Below are 13,066 nucleotides of genomic sequence, written 5' to 3'. Positions count from 1 at the left end.
CCATCTCAAAAAAGATATATTGGAATTGAAAAAGGTTCAGAGAAGGGCCACAAAATAATTAGGGGTATAGAACAGCTTCCATATGAGGAGCGATTAATAAGACTGGGACTTTTCATCATGGAAAAGAGACGACTAAGGGGGGATATGATAGAGGTCTATAAAATCATAACTGGTGTTGAGAAAGTAAAGAAGGAAGTGTTATTTACTCCTCATAACAGAAGAACTATCAACCCCCAAATGAAATTAATAGGCAGCAGGTTTAAAACAAACAAAAGGAAGTATTTTTTTTTCACACAGCGCACAGTCAACCTGTGGAATTCCTTGCCAAAGGATGTTGTGAAGGCCAAGACTATAACAGGGTTAAAAAAAGAACTAAAGTTCATGGAGGATAGGTCTATAATGGCTATTAGCCAGGATGGGCAGGGATGGTGTCCCTAGCCTCTGTTTACCAGAAGCTGGGAATGAGCGACAGGATGGATCACTTGATGATTTCCTGTTCTGTTCATTCCCTCTGGGGCACCTGGCATCTGCCACTGTTAGAAGACAGGATGCTGAGCTAAATGGACCTTTAATCTGAGCCAGTATGGCTGTTCTTATGAGTAACAGCTGATTTCACCCAGGGTCTGTAGAGTTGGATGAGAACTGGGTCCTCTTATGCTCTATCATACAGTCAGTGCCTAAATGGCGGATATCCTTAAAATAAGGCGCACATAATCCCCATTTGTATGCAGAACTCCTCAAAGATAAGGGCAATTTTAGAAAAATTAGGTGGGAGGATACGGCCTTAAAATTATTAAACAAAATAATGGGTTCCATAGTCGATCATGTGCCCTTTGGGGTGACTTTATACTGGTGCAGGTGAGAGATACAAAACTAAGGACAAATAAGAACCTTTAGATCAGCAAGTAAACTTGGTGGTGTTTAAAATATATTGTATATATTTCAAAGCTCGCTAGTCAAATCAGGTATGAGCTACTAAGAAAGGTTATCTATGAACTAACTTTGCTTGGACTGACTCCTCTCCTGCTCTTTCAGATAAAATAAGGTGAATTGTAGCAAGAGCATAGAACCATGCTCCAAGCTTCAAAGAGCTATATTGCTTGTATTGATCTAGTAGTGTCTACAATACCGTTACAATCTCTTCTTTGAAATGCGTGTTGCGCTGTAAATTCCAACCAGAATGCATGTTTATAGCAATAGTATTAATAATAACATTCGATACCCTTATTTTTTAAATATCTCATGCTGCATTAGAAACGTGTAGGTTAAGAAGTACCTCTTTCACAGAAACGGCAAACAAAATATATGCTCCAAAAGAAAAGGGGGGAAAGTCTTATTTTATCCAGAAAATAAATTAAAATCTCATGTATTTTTATTGGTTTTAGTATCCAGCAGAGTGAAAATATTGAAACTCCGAGACCCCTTGCATTAAAAAGTCACAACTGTTCTGTTTTATTAGTTCTGACTGTGTGAAAAAAATTATAAGAGCAACATTGAAAAAACCTGGGGTTTAGAGCCCCGAATGGCTATAAAAACAATAAAATCAACTATAAAACCTACACTAGTGATATTAAAAAATTATGTAGTTCAATAAATGTGACATTTCATGAATGTGGATTTAATAGTTTTCAACCGACAGAAAAGAGAAGGCAAAGGTCTAACAATTGGATTTGAAAGGGGCGGTGTTGTAGAAGTGCAAAATTAAGTGCTTCATTTTTCTTGTTAGGGATTATGCAGTGGTAGTGGAATGTAATAACTGTGCCATTAAAGCTTCCTTTTAACAAGGCCTATTGCTTGTATAAAAGTCAGAAAAGAGTAATCTCTTCCTCTATTTGTTTTCCAATAATATAGCAAAACATGGAGGTTTCTCGGCTTAAACTTGTTCTCAGGCTTTTGAATCGACAGCTTGTAAAATATTGTGGGGCCCAATATATTGTTGCTTCATATCGTGCACATCGTTATTCTAAAGGGCAACGGGTCATCAGTTTATTGTACATTTGTTAAATAAATAACGCTGCAAATCCAACACTTCCACTTGAAAATATTAGCTAAATCCCATGGAAAAAGCAATGCCTGGGAGACTTAATACAGAGAAAAAATAATCAAAATTGTCTGTTTAATTTACTGGTACGTGAAATTTACAAGACACAGGCATACACTTTAAAGGTGAGTTTTGGCATTTGTTAACAATGTAAAAACCCTCTATTATTAAAAAATATATTTCCATTTCACCAACACCCCTTCTTCCTGTTCTGAGCCTTACTTATTAAGATCTTTGTGGGTTTCAACCGGAGACCATTTTTTTCTTTAACAGCACCTGTTATTCCTTAACTATTTTAGTCATCTGTGTGGTGTCACCGTTGGTGAATTGTTTCAGAGTGGTAACCCTGTTAGTCTGTATCAGCAAAAACAAGGAGACCTATTTGTGGCACCTTAGAGACTAACAAAGGGAGAAAGTATACATGGAAAAATCGATCAATGGAAAATTCTCCCATATAGACATGCATTAATCAATCTCTTTTCCAAATGTTATTCAGATAGAAAAAAAAAACTCCGCGCTGACTCGTCAGGAATAAGTTCATCTTCAAGGAAAGGCATTTCATTGGAGAACATTTTGTGAACAGTTTTCTGTAGGGGAGGCGGGCTTGTAGGAGTATTCCTTCTAGCACATAACTACTAACTAGAGAAGGAGTAGCAGTCATTTACTTCTGCAGCGGGGCTGCTTCGATAAGGAAGGCGAGCGTAGCCGGTGGGCTCGAGCATTGTTTTCCTCCACGTCGTGAATACACAAACTGGGGACCGATCAGCAAACCATGCACAGTTTTAAATATGAAATCGATGGGATCCAGGTGGCGCTATTAAAGAGGAAAACCATGGGAGAGGCTGCGGTACTGCTAGGCAGGGGCAGCTGTGCTTGTTCTCCGCTGATAGTGTGTAGGAAGCTGGATCCCAGCGCCTGAAATCCCCTTCTGATCCGGTGCGTCTGGCGCCTGGCCTTCGGCGGCTCAGTCCAGCCGCGGGACACCAACCAGCACCTTTGTTTACTGTCGGGGTGGCCGCTAGCTGGAAGCTTCGTGCCTGAGGATTCCGTGTCTGACGAGGTGATGAGAAGTGCAGCAGGAACTAATGCCCGCATACCTAATTCCCTGCCCGGGCCGGGGGGTCCCTCCCAGGGGCTGTCAACAGCTCAGTTAGGGCCCGGGGAGCGGTCCTGATAAACGGAGATACAGGAGATTAAGGAGTCTCCGTAGCTGCTCTTTAAATACATCAGCAGCTCCTTGGGATTCACTGTGGGCTCGCGGGTTGGGCGATTCAATCAATACGTGTCAAGCGAGCCAGGTCTGAGCTGTGGTCTCACTACTCCCGGGAGAGCCAGAGCGGCAGGCGCGGCTCGGCCCCACAGCGAGCCCAGAGGACCGAGAGGGCGTGTCAGCCCTGGGTGCTCCCTTCCTGCTACAGGCGGCCCCCATCACCTGTCCGAACCAAGCAGCCAGTGACACCGTCACCCGCAGTGAGGTGGCGAGGCCGGACCCCTTCAGGGCGAAGGACAGGAGTGGCAGGAGTGGCCGTGGCTCCTGGAAACTCCTACAGGGAGGGATGTCTCCCACTTAGCTCTGCTACCAGGGATGTTTGCCCAGCACAAACCCACCTTTGATCGCAATGTACTAGTACTAGTAGCCGACTCCCACCTCCCCCCGTGGCTGGAGCTGTGCTGGGCCAGGGGTGTGTCGTGTCCTGGTATGGCTCGCAGCTGCTCCCTGCACAGCCAGGATGGTCACTGCATTAGAGACAAAAACGCCATCCACATCCACAGAAAGGAGCAGGAGCCTGTCGGTCACTAGGACCCGGGGAATATGTGTGCAGCAGGGCAAGAAATGCCCCCCAGCAGTGCCACAGGGGAGGGCCAGAACAGCAATACTGGGTCAGGCCAAAGACCCCTCTAGTTCAGCATCCTGCCCACAGTGCCAATGGCAGATGCTTCCCAGGGAATGAACAGAACAGGGCAATCCCTGAGTGATCCAGCCCCCTTGTCCCAGTGCCAGCTTCTGGCCGCCAGAGGTTTAGGGACACCCAGAGCCTGGGGCTGCCTCCCAGCCCACCTTGGCTAATAGCCACTAAAGGATCTACCCTCCCTGATCTTAGCTAACTCTTTTTAAACCCGGTTGGTGGGGATTCCGCTCCGCTTTCTGCTCCCACTTACTCCAGCGATCATTGGGCTCCAGCGCTTGTTGATTGGCGCCGTGGGGAGTTTGCTCAGGGGGAGTGTTTGCCAATGGGGGGGGGTTGGCTTTCCCCTCCCTGGACAGGCTCATTGGCTAGACACAGCCCTGGCAGGAAGGGGACAGAGACCGGGCGGCCCCGCCCAGCGCCAATAGAAACCTATCGAAGGGTAATCTGAGCCCGGAGAAATTCGCTGCTGCGGTGCAGGCATCAGCCCTGAGGCTGGGGCTGCTTTCGGGCGGGGTGCTGCTGGGGGGCGCGTGTCTCTGCGCCGGGCCGGGCCGGGCAGCGCGGCCTGAGGGGGAAGGGAGGGGAGCGCGGAGCGCGGCGGAGCCATGCAGTACCAGCACCCGGCCTCTGCCCCGGCCGCCGCGGCCATGGGGGTGAGCGTGCCGCTCTACGCGCCCACCCCGCTGCTGCAGCCCGTGCACCCCACGCCCTTCTACATCGAGGACATCCTGGGCAGAGGGGCCGGCGCGCCCCCCGCGCCGCACCCCCTGCCCTCGCCGGCGCCGCCGACTCTGCCGTCTCCCAACTCCTCCTTCACCAGCCTGGTGTCCACCTACAGGACCCCCATCTACGAGCCGACCCCGATCCACCCGGCCTTCTCCCACCACCCTGCCCTGGCTGCTACCTACGGCGGCAGCACCTACGCCGGCCCCCTGTATCCTTTCCCCCGGACCGTGAACGACTACACGCACGCTCTGATCCGGCACGACCCCCTGGGTAAGCAACGCCGCTCCGCTCTCCCTCCTCCTCCAGCTTCTCTCCCCGCCTCGCCCTGCACTCGGTCCCCGCGCGGTTGGGTCCCAGCAGGGCTGGCGGTGCTTCTGCATTTCTGCTGCTGGGGGCTGCAATTGAAAGTCATTGAAACTCTCTCTGGCTTCAGTCTGATTTACAGTAAACTGAGAAGCGCTGAGCTCTCGCGTTTGGAACCAGACCGCAGCGCCCGCCCGCTGGTGACTCAGATTTGTTTTCCTTCAACCAAGTGACTCTGAGTGTCCTTAGTAATGTCGCGTGTGGTTTTAGTGGAGAGTTTTAATTGTAGTGAAAAATCGTATTTCAGATCTGAGTCTTTGCCTGCGGATGACTTATAACGCTTGGCTGCTGATTCTGATCTCACTGGGACCCGAGTAACTCAGGCGCACGAGTGCAGCCCCTCAATAAGTCAGATCAGAATCAGGCCCTGTCACTTTTCTATTGCAACCCCCAGGACGGTCCCTGCTCTACCCCGCTCAGCAAGGCTGAGATCGTCAATCCCTCGGGGCAGAGCCCAGCCTCAGCCGGCCCAGCGCGCGGATAGCGACAGCACTTGTTCTGAGTGATTGCAAAACTGGACCTGACTCACCAAATGTGTGCAGTGAAAGAGGCTGACCCTTTCCGTTCATACAGGAAATCTTGAGCTCTCGATAGGAGTAAATCTGGTTTCAGAAGCTGTTAAGTGTTTTCCTGGCTGCCTGAAGCAGGCTCTTCCCCGGGAGTCGTGCACACTGCTGATTATTTTATCGACATCCTCAATACAGACAAATTCAGGAAACACTCGACTTCTGATAGCCGGGATCCGTTTTTCTGATATTGTTCATTTCCTCTGTGTGGGATGTGACTTTATGACAGCTAAAATAACCAGTTGCTTCCTATTTTTTGAGTCTGTTTTGCACCAGAATTACTAAAGCCTGACGCAAGCAAAATCTTGAAAAACAATGGTGCATTTCAAAGGGTACAGACAGAAAGGCAAACAGTGACTCAAAGGCTCTAACTGGAGCGTTGCTGGACCAGGGGGCACTGCAGCTTGTTTTATTTGGTTTGATGTAATTAAGTGTGGATTGCTGCACCTCCTTCCATATACATTGCATACCACCATCAGACCCGATAGCTACATTTCGATTGCTAATGTTAAGTAATTAACCACCAATTGCCTATGCCCCTTGGGGGTCTCCAACAACTCACCTACTAGCGTTTGGTATTTAGCCACAGCATAGTCTGTGTGATTAATATGGAGATACAACATACAGACAATATGATAGATTCCACGTTAGGTATTTCCAAAGAAATGCTGCCAACCCGCGTGGAAGGTGAAGTACACAGATAATGACAGTACTTTCTAGCACAAACCATTGACAGACTCGAGATAGTGAGTACTTCAGTGAGGCCATGCGCTCAGCATGCGGGCAAACATTTGCACAAAGCAGGCAAGGTAGATTCTTTGGGTTATTACAGTGAAAGAGCAGAAGGAAGCAAAGTTTTTTTCTCTCTCTCTCTTTTCTTTGCGAGATAGACCAACAGGAAACACATTGACGGAAATGTTGCCATAGCCCTTAGAGTGGCTTTAACTGGTCTCCTCTGCTCGACTGATGTAAAAATCAGAGGCGAAAGCTCAAGCTAACTTCGGCTGAAAAGTCAGCGGGCACTGAAAGCTAAGCGCCCCAGAGCCACGCGGCGGCCAGCACTTGTCCTTCTGGCGGGGGAGGGTACACACAGTGCAAAGGGGCTCTGACCAGTGCGGAAACGCTCCGACTTACCATTTGGGAAGCGAGTGTTTCTCTCGCAGTGCAGGGCCCCGGGGTATCACAAAGAAGCAGCCATGTGTGTGCGGCCCCCACAGCGAACACCTCCCCCCCCCCCGTTACCCTAGGACCCTCTGGTGCAGCTGCTCCGAGGGCCAAGTTTCTCTGCAGGGCGGGCGTAAGCCCCGGGACTGGAGCCCAGCCCCGAGCCGCGTGAGAGACAAGCCCCAGCTCCACAGCTACTGTCTGCCACTAACGTGCAGGGATTGTGTCTCTTCTGAAGGGAAGCCCCTGCTCTGGAGTCCCTTCATCCAGCGGCCGCTGCACAAGAGGAAAGGGGGCCAAGTTCGCTTCTCCAATGACCAGACCATCGAGCTGGAGAAGAAGTTTGAGACCCAAAAGTATCTCTCGCCGCCGGAGAGAAAGCGACTGGCCAAGATGCTCCAGCTCAGCGAGAGGCAGGTGAGGCCAAGCAAATCCCCCCGCGCACGTGGGAGCACAGTACAGAGCTACCGCGCGTAGGCCCCACAGATACACACGGGCTGTCCTGCGCTTGTGGGAGCCAAGGCCATAACTCCCCATCACTCCCGAACCAGCCTCTCCTTGACCGCTCTGTCAACCAGGCAGGGGCGTGTAAACCCCTGCAGTGTTCCGCGGGTTTGAGTTACTTCTCCTGGGGCTAAATTCGGCTCTCAGTGGCCGGGGTTGAAATCAGGAGTGACTCCTACGTTCTCCGCGTTTACACTGGGGTCGCTGAGCAGCCCGATTTTTGCTGCTTATTTTTTTTCTTTTTCCTCTGTTTTCACCCCACTCAAGTAAATGGACATTGTTTTAAGCTGAGCCCGGGATATACCGAATGGGGGACAACGTTGTGCCTTTTTCTGTTCTTTTTAGGTCAAAACTTGGTTTCAGAATCGCAGAGCTAAATGGAGGCGCCTAAAGCAGGTACCGGGATGTTTCTGTCTCTATAGAAATAAGTATTTTAATAATCTTATCATAGAACGTGATCGCCTATTCCAGCTTGTATGCAAAAGTCATTTGAAAGGCTGTTTAACCTCTTCACCTTGATTAAAAAGGCAAATAGTCATGCTGGAATCCAGGATGGCTCGTTCAGGCAGCACTAATGTTAAAAGCTCCTAATGTAGTTCCTATATCAGTTATGCCTGGGTTTTCACACACTGCCTATTAAAACTCCACACTAATTGTTTTGTAAACCCATATGTTGTTTATCTAATTAACGCAGAGCAGATAAGTAATTGTCAGTAAATTGCTTGGGCAGTTGTCTTTGGGAGAATATTTACTAGTCCTTTTAATTACACATTTACAGCAAGTACAGGCAGATTTATTATGTAAAGGCTGGAAAATAAATATACAAAAGCCTGTTTATTGTTTTGAGCCCTAGGGAAAAATAATTAGCTTGTGAGTTCATTTAGTTTAGGGTCAGTCACTTCCAGCCTATTAGACTGGAAATTATAATACTTTTCCTCCCCTCAAATAAAGTGTATACATATCAGTAAATCATTATTTACCTGATGGTGCTGGCTGGTTTTTATCTGGTTAAGCTCCCATCCAGGTACCTGATAAAGGGCTTTAAAAATTATGTAGAATCGTAAACGATTAAAAATTCCAACATCGTGTTCAGTTTAATCCTCCAATAAACACAACGTGAAGATTTGTTTTAAATCTTACTATTTTTCATCAGTAATTCGGGGTGACAGAGGGGGAAGGGGTTATATGTTAATGAAAAACAAAGATTAACAGCAGTGTGAAGTTGTTGGCTATGTTTACTATATGAACATTTCCCGGTTTCACCTGTTCCTCAGTCTACTTTTATTAATAACTCTAGGTTTATGTAGAGCTGTACTTATTGCTATAGAAATAACTACTTTCAAGGGAGCCATTTTCCCTGAGAAACATACAATGGGCTGATTCCTGCTCTAAAATATCCTGAGACATCGCTTGGAATCTGGGACGTTTTAAGTCACTGCCTCCTTTTTAGTCAGTCAGATCCATATCCCAGGTACATTTCCCCCTATGCCGTCTCTTTGCTCTAGAAAGCTTCATGCTCCTGAATCATTTTGAAATTGGCATTTTTAATGTCTCGTTTTAGGCTTAGGACAACTTGATGGTTGGTAATCTTCTCATGTCTTTCCTATGACACGAAGGGCCTTGGTTCCGCCTCCCATTGAAGCCAAAGGCAGTTTTGCCATTGGTTTCGATGAAAGGATGATCCGGTCCAGAAAGAAGCAGCTGGTCAGTTTTTGCGGTTTTAATAAGAACAAAATCACTTTCAGAATGCTCTTGGATCAAGGTTCTTGCTGGGAGGTATTTGAGATGACGATGATGTTATTGCCTGGGAGCCTGGTGCTACTGAGGCCATTACAAAACTGCCAGTGCCTTCAGTGGGAGCAGGAACAAGCCCATATGGATCCCTCTTAGGTGTCCTGTCCCGTCTCATTTTGGTGCAAGCACAGTTCCTCCTTTCTTTATGGTCCTTTAATCCCATCTGCTCAGTGGGACACTTTTATAAGGAAGAAGTGCTCACAGCTGTACACATCCATTTCCATAAGCATTTAACAGACCAACGCATTGAATGGAAACTGCCCAGACTGCCTGAAAATGCCCCAGAATTGTAGGCTTAGAACTAACCCTCTCAAACAATTCACTGTGCCTCACAACATTGCCTTGACTCACGGGTGTTCTGATTGTGTTCGTTATATTTCGGTGTCAAGCTAGTTGTTTACTGATTAATTTTAGGAGAACCCTCAAGGCAGCAAAAAAGAAGAAACTGAAGGTGTGGACAGCCACTGTGATAAAAGGCAAGAGAGCTGTCTGACCCCTGAGCAGAAGAATAAAGAAGTCTCTTTGGATGGGTCTCAGTACACCCCCTCACCAGTCTCTCAGGAGGACCTGGAGTCAGAAATCTCAGATGATTCCGATCAAGAAGTGGACATTGAAGGTGATAAAGGCTATTATAATTCTACCCACTAATGGCTCCACTTTTAAGAATGGACCCTAATTCAGCTTGCACTTTAACAGGAGCTGGCTTGTAAAGAATGTTTTGCTACAGAAGAAAACTTTCACCATTTGTCAGACACAACCACTTAACCTAGTTTTGTAAATCTAAAACCAAACTATTTTGTGCAGACAGTTGATTCATGGGCAGAGCTTTATTTTGGATAAAGGAACAGGTCCATGTTTTGTATTTAATTTGTAAGATATACTTGTACATTGATTAATGTTCTAACTGAAATATAATAATACTATGTCCTGTCTTTACTGACTTGGGTCTGATTCAGCCGTCTTTATGCAGTCAGGCAGAACACCCATTTATTTGAACTGCAGGGCTATGACCTTTGTATGTATATACAAAATGTAGCTTAAAAGAATAGACAAGTCTTTTAAAAGTCTCCTTTCCTATCAAAGGAATATATTTAATGAAATGGAGAGGGATTTGATCAGTCTCATCTAGTGCCTTATACCTTACCCCTCATGACACATATGGTGCTTTTCTTCAAGACATTATTCTATTTATGCTACAGGTCATTTGTAAAAGCTGATTTTTACTTTTCTATTACACACAATTCATATACCGTGCCCTTTTGAATCTGGGGTCCCTGGAGATGTTGCCTTACAATCTGTCTGATTCTATTTGTAGGAGAAATATTTTTGATTAAAATCTATCAAGCTGGTTTTGCCTGATTTATAGTTTACTTCCTCTGTTTCACAAGAAAATGTGACAAATGCTAGGGCCCTACTGCAGGAGAAAAACTGACACCAGCTGCTGGATGGTAAGGTAGGCATGAGAAGTTAATGCCTATTGTATACATATCTGTCTCTGTATATATTCCTTTGCTTTACAAATCTTCTGGTTTTATACCTCAAATTGTTCATATTTTGTATATATTTGTTTATTGTTTTAAAAAAAACCCCAAGCTGGTATTTAAGTTTTTGTTGAAGAACTTGTCTGTGAAATAAAACTGAACTCTAGACCACCCGAGCTATTGGACAGTCACTTCTTTGAAACATGCATGTTTGCAGTAGAATTTATGTCTTTTCCAAAAAGCCTTTAACCAACTCCATTTCCAGCCTATCATACAACTGGGGGAAGGGAAGCAAGTTTCCTTCTGAGTTTATTGGTGGGGTGGGTCTTGAATCTGACTTCATGGCTTTAGAGGATTCAGAACTTGTCGGTTGAATTTGGGATTGCTTTTCTCTTACAGCCTGCAGCTCCGCCCTCGTGTTTTACACGCAGTCTGTAAAAAAATACCATGCCCCCTGCCCATCGGAATACAGAGCGAGGTGGAATATTAGCCACGGAGAGAAGGGGGAGGTTTTCAAGTGTGTCAGTCCTGTTGTAAAAGTTTTACAGGGAGCTCTTAAGTGATCCAAGTATTTGGAGAGAGGAAGAAAAAGGGAAACTTAAATCAAAGTGGACGTGGAGTGGATTAAAAATGAAAATCTTTGTGGCTCCCTGGGAGGGGGAGGTATTGATTTCCATGGCGCTGCCCAGCTCTGGCTGCCGTTGACCTGCCTGAGTCAATAATGGTTATTTATCCCTGCCGCCATTCTCCGAAACCAGGCGAGTCTTCTGGGAACAGGAGCCCCAGGGAATAAAGGAGAGAGAAGACAGTAAGCTGCCGGGAGGAAACGAGGATGGGAGAGGGTTAGTCTCAAGGACAATAGTGATAACCGTCAATATAATACAATAAAGCCTGCCACGTTTGAGAGCGCCGCGTATTCCCCAGCCGGTGTCTGTCTCGCACCAAACTCTACAGCTCTGTGCCTCCTCTGTATTAAGTGATGTGTTGTTGTTCCCATTATTATCTCCATTCTATACCGAGGAGCTGGAGTGGGATCGATCTCTACCCCTGCCCTACAGACACAAGTCTGCAGTAAGCCCCTGTGTCAGGCCTCGGGGGTTTCTCCTCAGCAAGTGACCCTGACCGGGAGGATCCCAAAGAACTCGTGGGAACAGGTTTGTGAAGAAGGGTTGCTAACGACTGGGCATCCTGCTAGGGCATTGCTCGAGCCCTAGTTAGCAGGGGACACAGCCAAACTGGCTGCTAATGAGGGTCACTGCAGGGGTTCACGGGTTTGTGGTGGGACGTGTTGTGGGGGGAACCCAACGTGAAGGTGTTTTCTCCAGATAGGATTCTGAATGCATCGGCAGTGGCACAGGGCTACGGCCAGAGGCAAAGGCAGAGCTGAGGAAGAAATAGCAGCTGTGAAGGTCTTTTCGGGCTCAGTTAAGACTCTTACTATGCGAACAACTGTGTGCCCCAGGGAATCTGACTACAGACAGCAGAATCTGGCCCTTTGCCAGTTACCTTCTTGTGGCGAGAAGGGACATTTCCGAAAGGGGAGACCTTCTCCGGTATAAGAAAGTGGAAAGTGCCCTGAGAAATGTGGGAACAGGATGATTCTCTGTGCTTGCTGCCTGCCCTAGGTTTCTTAGTTCCCAAAGTCTAATCAGAGAGGGGCCCGTTCCTGCTTTATTTACTTCAGTGGGAGTTCTGGGTGCGCAGGTATGCGGGCACACTGAATATAAACGCTCCCCAGTGCTGCATCTTGCCTGTTTTCAAGGAGCCTGCTATATAAATCTCCGCTCCTGGGAACTCCTAGTTACCTTTGGTTAACACTTCAGCCCTGTTTATATGTGCGTTGGGACATGTCCGGGGCAGTTCCCCTCCCTTCTGCAATTACATGGAGGCTGCCTAGTAAACATTCTTTTATCTTGGCAGCCCCACAGTACGATTAGGGGCCAGGATTGGAATGAGACCTATTTTCCGTGGGGGGTGCGTGTGTGTGAGAGTGTACGTGGGAGGGATTGTTTTCTCTACAGCTGTGCAACACCAGAAAGGAAATTACCTCTGAAAACAAAAGCCTTTCCCAGAAGTAATTTGTACTAAGAGAATACAGGGTTGTTGTAGGCTGCAGATTTGTCCTTTTCTTCCGTTAGCGCAAGGCAGTGATAGCACAGGGTCTGCGGCTGGGAGTCCTCAGACTCCAGCGGCTGGACCTCTCTAGCCGTGCTCAGGCGAAACGCCCACAGAAGTCAATGGGGCTTTCCCTGTGTAAAGTACTGAGGGACTAGAATCCCCAGGAGATAATTCCAGATGCTGCTAGTCTTCACCGTAGGCAGACCGTGCTTCTAGACATAAAGCCAGGGGAGTCCTACCTTATATTAGGGTTTTCTCTTGTGACCATCACCGTAGCATCTAAGCAAGGGTGGCCAAATATTTCTCTCTTTAGAAACAGCTGCTGTGTGTTTGTGGTTCGACATAACGAGCCAGGTTATGATCCCACTTATGCTGGTGTAAATCCGGTGTAACTCCACT

At 47.1% G+C, this 13,066-nt stretch overlaps 1 protein-coding gene across 1 annotated transcript; it reads left to right on the top strand.

Annotated features, from left to right (window-relative positions):
* Positions 1-4,417: 4,417 nt before the first annotated feature.
* On the top strand, positions 4,418-10,725 carry HHEX (hematopoietically expressed homeobox). Its single transcript, XM_045025586.1, has 4 exons — positions 4,418-4,947; positions 7,009-7,187; positions 7,620-7,670; positions 9,483-10,725. The coding sequence occupies exons 1-4, from the start codon at positions 4,557-4,559 to the stop codon at positions 9,714-9,716; spliced, it is 855 nt and encodes a 284-aa protein (XP_044881521.1). The 5' UTR covers positions 4,418-4,556; the 3' UTR covers positions 9,717-10,725.
* The last annotated feature ends 2,341 nt before the right edge of the window (positions 10,726-13,066 follow it).

Source organism: Mauremys mutica, chromosome 7 (assembly GCF_020497125.1).
Source record: "Mauremys mutica isolate MM-2020 ecotype Southern chromosome 7, ASM2049712v1, whole genome shotgun sequence".
NCBI lineage: Eukaryota > Metazoa > Chordata > Testudines > Geoemydidae > Mauremys > Mauremys mutica.
The sequence above is the reverse complement of the archived record's forward strand: the minus strand, read 5'-3'. Positions and strand labels throughout refer to the sequence as shown.